Raw genomic sequence first — 10,508 nt, 5'->3', positions numbered from 1 at the left:
GAGACTAAGAGACACGCCATGGAGGCTAAGAATAATCAGAACTGTCTAATCTTTATTATGGATGAGGTTACAATATATATAGGAGAGACATTAGGGCTTTCAAGTAAGGGAAATGGCACTAGTCTAAGCATGTGTAGTCAAGGTCAGAAAGTAACACACGCGTATGGCTTTACAGCCTGTCCAAGAGCTGGATAGATAAGGCGCGCTCCAACCTTATCCATAAACGGTCTGATCCGTTCCAAACCTTCCGCGTCTGATGGTGGCTTTGCCTTCCATCCTCCTTCTCCTTTACGTTCTCTTATCTGTACGGTCATACCCTATCCGTACATGCCATGCCCTAACTTTGCACAACCTTTAAATAGACTTTAAAGGTGATTCAAGTCATCATGGTCGAGGTGATCCGTACTGGCCGTACACTGGCCGTACCGTCCGTACACACGCCGTCCGTTCCCTCTCCCATTACTCTCCTAACTCCTCCTCTCTTATCATAATGGCTTCCTCATCTCAATACTCCCCCTCAAGCTTAGCTTTGTGAAAGTCTAAGCTTGGACAGCCATGAGATCTTCCTCATTAAAAACCTTACCAAGGAAAACCCATTGGGATAAAACCTTGATAAGGGAAAAAGAGTAAAGACCTCACAGCCAAAGGGTATCAGCTCCTTCTCTTCCCAAGATCAATGAGGCCCAACCTGATGTGAATGGACTCCATTGTCTTCTGTCTTGCAGCCTTGGTGAACACATCCGCTAACTGATCTTCACTTCTTGTGTAGCATGGCAAGATGACTCCTAAGATGATCATCTGCCTCACCTTGTGACAATCTACTTCAATGTGCTTGGTTCTCTCATGGAACACCGAGTTGGAGGCAATGTGGATGGCAGCTTGGTTATCACAATGCATTGTCATTGGCGTGGCTTGATCAATCTCCAAATGCTTCAAGATGCCCTTGATCCACACCAGCTCGTTGGTCAGCTTCAGCATAGCTCTATACTCGGCTTCTGCACTTGAGCAAGACACCACCTTCTGCTTCTTACTCTTCCAAGTAACCAAGTTGCCTCCAATGAATGTGCAATAGCCTGTGGTTGATCTCCTGTCTGCTCTATCACCAGCCCAATCCGCATCACAGTATCCAACCACTTCAGTGCTCCCATTGCAACCTATCCATACTCCTTGATCAGGTGAGCCGTTGAGATACATCAAGATCCTCTCCACCATGCGCCAATGATGTTCCTTAGGCACTTGCATGTGTTGACTCACCTGATTCACAGCAAAGCAAATGTCAGGTCTAGTTATGGTAAGGTAAATCAATTTACCAACTAGCTTTCTATAGAGTTTAGGATCCTGATAAGGTTTGCTGTCGTCAATCTCCCCCTCTCGTGGGACTTTGTAGCCATCCTCCATAGGCATCCTTGCTGTCTTGCCTCCATAAGCACCTGCACCTTTCAAAAGATCAAGTGTATACTTCCTTTGGGACATGAACAAACCTTCCTTGGATCTACATATCTCAATTCCAAGAAAGTATTTCATTTCTCCCAAGTCTTTAATCTCAAACATGGATTTAAGAAACTCCTTGGTTGCTATGATACCTTCCTTATCACTTCCTGTGATAATGATATCATCAACATACACAAGGAGTGCAATCATACCTGAGGAAGTAGTGAGAGTGAAGAGGGTGTGGTCTAGTTCAGACTTCTTGAAGCCTCGGCCATTCAGAGTAGTACTCAGCTTGTTGTACCAAGCTCTTGGTGATTGCTTCAGTCCATAGATAGCTTTCTTCAGTCTCAACACATTCCCTCTCTTCACTAAGTGTTCCAAGCCTGGAGGTGGATGCATATACACTTCATCCTCCAGCTCTCCTTGTAGAAATGCATTCTTCACATCCATTTGCCATAAGCCCCATCCAAGGTTCACAGCTAAGCTTAAGACAATCCGGATTGTGTGAAGTTTAGCTACTGGTGCAAAGGTCTCAATGTAATCTTCTCCATAAGTTTGAGTAAAGCCTCTTGCAACCAATCTTGACTTCTTCCTCTCCACCTTTCCATCAGCCTTATACTTGATTGTGAAGATCCATCTACTAGTCACCGCCTTCTTCCCTTTTGGTAACTCACTCTCATACCATGTATCATTCTTGATCATAGCTCCTGCCTCAGCTCCAACTGATTCCTTCCATTCTTTTCCATCATTGCCTCTTCATAGCTTCTTGGTATGTAGTTCTCATCCAAGTTTACCATAAAAGCACAATGTTCTTCAGGGTATTGAGCAAAGGAACACACAGCTTGAGAAGGATGCTCCACAGCCTGGGCATTGTAGTACACTCTCGTGCTTACCCAGTTGGAAGCATCTCTCCTAATCCGTGTGCTTCTTCTCAATGCTGGTTCCGGTTGTTCCACTTCCACTTGTGATTCTTCTCCACTTTCTTGTGGTACAGAAGTAGACACTTCAACTGTCTCTTCTTCTCCTAGCTGACTTGCTTCAGCTCCATCTTGCTGTTCACTTACTTCCACATCTTGATCATGTGTACCAGATGCTCCACTACTCTCTTGAGTTGTCTCTGGTTCACTCCTTTCCCCCCCCCCATGATCAGAAGTGGGAGTTGCTGAACGTCCACCATTTGGTGGTTGAGATCCTGGGTTACTGCCAGATCCTTGCTGATCTTGTCTCACTTTGACTCCAATACTTTCTAAGATGATCCGCAAGGTAGTGGCTCTCTCCGAGGTAAGATCCTTCAAGTCTTCTTTGGTTTGCTCCTCATAATATCCTCTCTCTTCAACAAACTTCACATCCCTTGATACCAGCACCCTTCTTGTGTCTGGATTATAACACTTGTATCCCTTTTGAGTTGTAGAGTAGCCAATAAACATTGCCTTAGTACTCCTAGCTTCAAGCTTGTTTCTCAACTCCCCGGGTATCAAAACATAACATAAACACCCAAAGATCCTTATATGTTCTAATGAGGGTTTATGTTTGTTGAGAACCTCAAATGGTGACTGCCCTTTCAGGATCAGTGTGGGAGTCCTGTTGATTAGATAGCAGGCCGTGGCTACTGCATCACTCCAAAACTTCTTAGGAACATTAGCTTGGAACATCATTGATCTTGCAACTTCCATAAGGTGCCTATTCTTCCTCTCAGCCACACCATTCTGTTGTGGAGTGTAGGGACAGCTTGTTTGATGAAGAATTCCATACTGAGATAGGTGTTGCTTGAAAGCTTGTCCAATGTATTCTCCTCCATTATCTGACCTGAAAATCTTAATCTTGGCTTGATAATGGTTAGTTACATAGGATTGAAAATTTTTAAATGCATCAAGCACCCTATCTTTAGTTGGAATTAAGGTTAACCAGGTGTATTTAGATTTTTCATCAATGAATGAGACATAATACTTATGATTCTCTCTAGATAAACAAGGAGCAGTCCATACATCAGAGTGAATAAGATCAAAGCACTTCTCATAAACTGTAGAAGAGTTTGGAAAAACAGTTCTACAATGCTTGCCTAAAATGCAAGCTTCACAATCATTGTTTTCAAACGAAACACCTGGCAACATCAGTTTTAAAGCCTTATTATGAGGGTGTCCTAGTCTAGCATGCCACAATGCATTCTTATTTAAACTAGGAACAGACGCAGTAGTAAAAGAGCAGCTAATATCAGAAACAGGGGCAAGATCTTCAAGCAAATATAAGTCTCCTTTTGTTACTCCTTTTCCAATCACTTTGCTGCTTTCAATATCCTGAAACTTCACATCATTAGGACTAAATATGACATTGCATTGCAAGTCAGTTGCACATTTCTTGACAGATAATAAGTTTGAAGTAAAGTCAGGCATATAGAAAGCTTTTGAGTCTTTACTAAACAGTTTAAGTGTTCCTATTCCTTTAATTGGAACCTTATCACCATTTGCAATCATCACATGACCCTTAGTAGGCACAATGTTCTTAATTAACTTAGTATCACTAATCATGTGATGTGAAGCACCTGAATCTACAATAAGAGGTCTAGTTGATTGATTACTAGCAAGGTGAGCGAGTATACTAGATGGCTTATATGCATTGTAGTTATTTGCATTTCTTAGAGACCTAGCTATACTATCAGTTCTAGTGATGCAATCTAAGTCTCCTACAGTCCTAGCAATCATGGAAGCACCATAAGAATAACCATAGATGTTACCGTTATCCTTGAACATCTTGATGAGTGCATCAATGTCAGCCTTCCTTATGAAGTCCTGATCATTGTTGCGGCTGTTAGGAGCTCCCATGTACGCCACCAGAGACTTGCCATCACTTGTACCACCTTCTTGAGCCTTGCTAGTACCCACATCACTTGACCCGTCAGACATGTGAGCTCTAGCTTCCCTTTCCTTCATGAACTTTGCCGGTTTGAGGTGTGGGTGGAGTATCCAACACTGGCTCTTCTTGTGGCCTTGCTTCTTGCAATGATCACAGCTCCCATTGAACCTCCTATCTTCAAACTTCCCATTCGTAGCTCTGTTAGCCTGTGGAGTCTCTCCTTGCTCAGCTTGTGCGGCTTGGTTAGCTAAAGACAACTCCCCCTTCTTCCCAAACAACCCAATTGACCCTTGCTCTTTCTGAATCCTAGAACACACTTCCTCCAAGTCAGGTAGAGTATCATCTCTCAGCATGTGTTGTATCAGCCCACTGTATGCCGGATTCAGTGTCAAGAGCAGTCCAAAGACCTTGTCCTGCTCACGCCTCTTGATTAGCTCACTGGGATCAACCGTGCTTGGCCTCAACATCTCTAGCTCGGACCAGAGTGACCTGAACCTTCCTAGGTGCTTGGTAAACTCCATGTCTTCTTGAGTCAAGTTGTTGATCTCTTGTTTTACCTCAAAGACTCTACTCAGGTTGGATGTGTTTCCATACACCCTCTTTAAGGTATCCCACAACTCCTTTGCTGTCTCACAGTAGCAGTATGCATCCAGAATCGCCGGCTCTAAGGAAGCATGAAGAACTGACATCACCATCATGTCTTCCTGCTCCCACCTCTCAAATGGATCCTTTGCTGTCTCATCCTTGTCTTCTTCTTGAGCAACCGGCTTTGGGGCCGTTCCAGAGGTAATGTGTCCCCACAAGCCTTTGCTCCCAACTGCGGTCTTCACCATCCGTGACCACACTAGGTAGTTGTTCCCCTTGAACACTACCGCCACCTTCATCTTCATCCCACTATCCATCTTGAAGCAGCTAGACGTAAACAGCTTGCTAAATCTTGGACTGAGAGTAGTAATCACACCAACAAGACTAGAAACACAACCGGAGAAGACTTGAAGCTTGAATCTTCAACGCCCAGCTCCTAGCTTCTATCCTTTGTCTTGATACAAACCTCAACAAGAACTCAGATTCTCACGAACCTGGCTCTGATACCATATGACTTTAGAGTAATGAAGAGTAATCTGAGTGTTTAGAATAGATTTGAGAGAGATTAGAGACGAAACGAGTGTAGAGAGTAAGAGATTTAGATCAAGAGACTAAGAGACACGCCATGGAGGCTAAGAATAATCAGAACTGTCTAATCTTTATTATGGATGAGGTTACAATATATATAGGAGAGACATTAGGGCTTTCAAGTAAGGGAAATGGCACTAGTCTAAGCATGTGTAGTCAAGGTCAGAAAGTAACACACGCGTATGTCTTTACAGCCTGTCCAAGAGCTGATAGATAAGGCGCGCTCCAACCTTATCCATAAACGGTCTGATCCGTTCCAAACCTTCCGCGTCTGATGGTGGCTTTGCCTTCCATCCTCCTTCTCCTTTACGTTCTCTTATCTGTACGGTCATACCCTATCCGTACATGCCATGCCCTAACTTTGCACAACCTTTAAATAGACTTTAAAGGTGATTCAAGTCATCATGGTCGAGGTGATCCGTACTGGCCGTACACTGGCCGTACCGTCCGTACACACGCCGTCCGTTCCCTCTCCCATTACTCTCCTAACTCCTCATCTCTTATCATAATGGCTTCCTCATCTCAATATAGAGCTTGTACAACAATAGGGCAAGCTCTAGAAGATGTCTAGAAGAGTTCAATCAAGCTTCAGAAGTGTTCTGAAGTAGTTATCTTGTGAAGTTAAGTCTAGGAAAGACTTAGACTGATCATGTGAAGGCTTTGGAGGAGTTAGAGAGAAGATGGAAGTGTGGTGCAAAGATAGGGCGTTCAGTACGGCCTTGTACGGTCTAGGGTGAATCATGAAGGTGTTTGGGATCAGTCAAGAAGGAGATAAGGCAATGTGCATAGTTAGGGATTGTGGTACGGACAGGAGGTCCGTACCATCAACCGTAAGGCCACTCAACACGCCCAAGTCACCCGGTTCAGCTTAAATCAAAGATGAGCAATGTGAGGGCGGTTTACTTTGATCCAATCCTATCTTAAGTGACCGTTGAAGGCTTATGGAGGGAAGGAATATACCTGAGCATCTTGTGGTCCAAGAGACAGGCTGGAAAGGGAAAAGAAGCTTTACCTTTACAGCCAAGACCCATCTCCTCCCTTCATTCAAAAGAAGCAATCTGAGCCTTCCATTTGAATCAGCCACGCCAGCTAGCACCAGAAACATCAAGACCAGTCTTCTCTCATCCTTACCATCCATTCTATCTTTTAATTACAGCCTTAGGATCTAGGTTTGTGATATAAGTTGTGTAAAGGCATATATAAGCCTCTTATGATCACTTTGTAAACTTTTAAGCTGAGAGAGTCTCTCTTCTTCATAAACTTGTTCTTGGTTCTTATTCTCTTGTTACTAAGTCTCTCTCTAATCTCCCATACACGTTCTCAGTCTCTCCCATACTCTCTTTGATTCTCTTAAACTCATTTCTATTCTTCATACTTCATCACACAACAATCTCTCATCTGTTCTTACATCACTCAAGTACTGGTACTCTGAAAACCTCATATGGTATCAGAGCCAGGTTCCTCAGACTCCTGGTGAAGACTTCCGCTACATCCACAAGCTCCCAAGCTCACGCCCTTGAAGATTCAGCTCACCTTGTCCAAAGTTTCTACCTTGAAGAGTTCTTTGACAGTCTTGTTCATCCGACTTCAACATAGAGTCCAAAAGAACCATTGTCATTGCTGTTACTCTCAATGGTCCCAACTACCTTCTCTGGTCACGCATGGTGAAGACAGCTCTAGGATGGAGAGGCTTATGGAGCCATTGCCTCACGGATGCTCCAAAGCTCTCCAAGACTGCCGGTTCAAATGAAAGCTCAGCAGATGGTGAATCCGGTTCCAAATCTGTATCTGAGGAGAAGTGGGAACAAGAAGACCTCAAGGTCTTATCCATTCTCCATAGCTCACTGTCTCCATCCATCCTTGAAGCATACTCATACTGTGAGAGTGCTAAAGACCTTTGGAGTACACTGAACAAGATATATGGGAACATCTCCAACATCAGCCGAGTATTTGAGATCAAGAAGTCCATCAACATCCTATCCCTTTTGGATGAGGAGTTCACTGCGCATCTAGGCAAGTTCAGAGCCCTTTGGTCTGAGCTAGAGATGCTTAGACCCCAATCTGTTGATCCGGAGGTGTTGATTGAAAGAAGGGAGCAAGACAAGGTGTTTGGCCTATTACTCACCCTCAGCCCTGCCTACAGCGCCTTGATTCAACATATCTTGAGGTCTGAGAAGCTCCCAACACTTGAAGAAGTGTGTTCCCAAGTCCAAAAGGAGGAGGGAACAATCGGGCTGTTTGGAACAAAGGAAACACTCTCCTTTGCTTCTCAAGCTGAAAGAAGCTCTCAGCCCAACAAGGCGCCTTACAAGAAGGGGGATAGGAGAGGCCTGAAGTGTGAGCATTGCAAGAGGGATGGGCACACCAAGGAGAGGTGTTGGATACTGAATCCAAGCCTCAAACCTGCCGAGTTCAAGTGAACCGTGCCCATGGAGGTTCAAGAGATCAGCTCGGATCTCTTGTTTGTAAGCAAACCTCCTAACCCTTAATAAGAGCTTGTGTCTTTATTTATTGTGCTGTGAGTGGTGTCTAGAGTCCCAGAATCTCATGTCTTGTTATTGCATTGTCTTGTGTGTTGCCATAGCTTGAATCATCATGAATGTGTTGTAGAATTGAGTAGAATGTCTCTACTGCTTGCAACATGTTTTGAAAAGCTGTTTTGCATACATAAGCATGTCTATGTTTACTGATGCTAATGCCTATGTTTAATCCATCAATGAAAGTCTAGCATCAATTAGAAAATGCCTAAGTAGCTTGCATAATCTGAAAATGCTTGTGCTTAGAGAGATTGCTTGCAAAGATAGAACTTGAAAATGACTTGTTTTAATCTGTTGCAATGCTTGTGAGATTGGGAATCAAACTTGATGATTAATCAAGGATTGATCCCAATACTCTTTTGTCTTATCCTTGCTGGAGTTTGAGTGGTGTTTCAGGTTCACAAGAAGTGTTCTTTACTCACCACCTATCCAAGACAAGAGGACGACCTGAACCATTGTGTGGAGCAATGGGAAGATACTTGTGTGTAGAAGCTGGTTTAAGAAGCGCAGGCCACGAGGTTGTTGAGCTCCTGGTTCAAGACATACAAGCGAAAGACCAACCATTGTGTGGAGCAATGGGAAGGTTCTTGTGTGTAGAAGCCGGTTTAAGAAGCGCAGGCCACAAGGTTGTTGAGCTCCTGGTTCAAGACACACAAGAAGAAGAAGGTCACCATCTAAGCCATGAGGAAGGCTGGTGATCTGAGGGTACTTGAAGCTGAAGGCAAAAGGGTGGATCGGTGATTTAAGCGCAGCTGTTAGGGTGATGTGCTCCTGGTCTTGAAGTTCAGTGAGGCTCATTTCAAGCTTGGATCTCCCTCATTCTCGGTCTCAAGCTTGCGGTGGGGATTCAAATGACCAACCTGAAGAGCTAAAGTTCAAGACCTGTTTCCTCCCTATCATTACAATAGAATGATAGAATGAAGCCTGTTGCCAACATTCTGTGGGAAGTCCACAGCCTGCTCCAAAGAGGGTAGAGAGGATGTTGTGACAATGGAGAGATGACTTGTGGTTCTGTCCATGGTGGTTTAGTCACCATAGCCTACACATCAGATGAGTGTAAAGAGGACAGTCGACATGCAAAGAAAGAGCATCACCAGGAGGGTGATGCAATTTAAACCAAGACCATTGCAAGCTGATCATGCCCATGGAGGTTCAAGAGATCAGCTCGGATCTCTTGTTTGTAAGCAAACCTCCTAACCCTTAGAAATTGTCTAAGTTGCTTGCATCATTGATCTTGATTAATATGTCTCATGGATTGAACCTGTTGCATTCATATAGTTAATGCTTTAGGATTGTGCATTCATGTATTGATGCATTTAAAAATGAGCCTAAATTGTCAATGTATTGTTTAAAGCTTGCATTGTCATTTTAGAGATTGAAAACTGCTTGTTCTTGCCTTGATTGATTGGCTTGTTTCAAGGTTTATATTCTGCTGAAGCATTGGTGATCAAACATGATAAATTATCTTGGTTTGATCCCAATGGGATGATCTGATCTTGCATTGAGTTGTGGTGGTGTTAGGTACACAAGGAAAGTGATACATGTAACTCGCCAACAGCCAAGAATGTAGTGACAAAGGTCTTGTGCCATTGCATATCATCACTAGGACATGTTAGTCCATAATCTACAGGAAGTGTAGTGTGATTGATTATGCAATGAGAGATGGCCATTGCATAATACCATTGGACATATCCAGTCCAAAGACTACAGGAAGTGTAGCATGGGTCATTATGCAATGAGAAGTGTGTCTTGTGAGACTCTCTATGGTGATTCAAACACCCTAGTTCCTGGTAAAGGAAGAGAGTAAACTCACAAGAAGAAAGCTATCATGAAAGATGATCGTTATTAGACCATGGAGATGCATAGGATCATCACAAGCTTAGCTCCTTCTATTCTCGGTTCTAAGCTTGAGGGGGAGTCTTAATGCATATGATCCATGGTCAGTAACAAGTCTTTTGCAAAAGCTTCTTCAAGGATCATCAACCGGACCAAGTCAGTGGCGTGTCTAGGCAAGAGGCTGTTCAGAGCAGCCTTGGAGAGTGAGGAAGAAAGCTCTCCATCAATGCGGCTTCAATGAGAGGTGATTGAGGAGAAGCTGATAAATCCATTCTGACGTTCCAAGAAGTTGATGATGCCACATGAAGATGGTGCATTGGCCGAGTTAGGAAACTCACAAAAACACAAGGGAATTTCCCTTAGACTTTTAAAACTCTTTTCAATCTTTTTCATTCATCTTATTCATTGCTTGTGCTTGAAAAGATACTTAAGATGATTATGATTGAATTGTGAGATTGTGTGCATCAAGTGTGATGCAGGATATTCATTTTCTTGTTTTTGATAGGTACTGATGCACCTTTGGGATAATGTATCAGGTACCATTGCTTGGGCCTCACTAAAGATGTTCCTGGTCAGTTCCGAGCTTCTCTAAGATGGCTGAGAAGTCTGTTGAGAGGGGGAGATCCAAACCAGTTCTAGGAAGAGGGCAAGCCGTGTGTGAAGTGTTGATCAGCCTCACTA

At 43.5% G+C, this 10,508-nt stretch overlaps 1 protein-coding gene across 1 annotated transcript; it reads left to right on the top strand.

Moving 5' to 3' along the window:
- Positions 1 to 6,266: 6,266 nt before the first annotated feature.
- LOC117129904 lies at positions 6,267 to 9,591 on the top strand. The gene is made up of 2 exons (XM_033283119.1): positions 6,267 to 7,889; positions 9,142 to 9,591. Exon 1 carries the CDS (start codon positions 7,116 to 7,118, stop codon positions 7,872 to 7,874), a length of 759 nt encoding a protein of 252 aa, XP_033139010.1. The 5' UTR covers positions 6,267 to 7,115; the 3' UTR covers positions 7,875 to 7,889; positions 9,142 to 9,591.
- Positions 9,592 to 10,508: the final 917 nt, after the last annotated feature.

Source organism: Brassica rapa, unplaced genomic scaffold (genome assembly GCF_000309985.2).
Source record: "Brassica rapa cultivar Chiifu-401-42 unplaced genomic scaffold, CAAS_Brap_v3.01 Scaffold0238, whole genome shotgun sequence".
NCBI lineage: Eukaryota > Viridiplantae > Streptophyta > Magnoliopsida > Brassicales > Brassicaceae > Brassica > Brassica rapa.
Note: the sequence above shows the minus strand (reverse complement) of the source record. Positions and strands in the feature narration are given on the sequence as shown.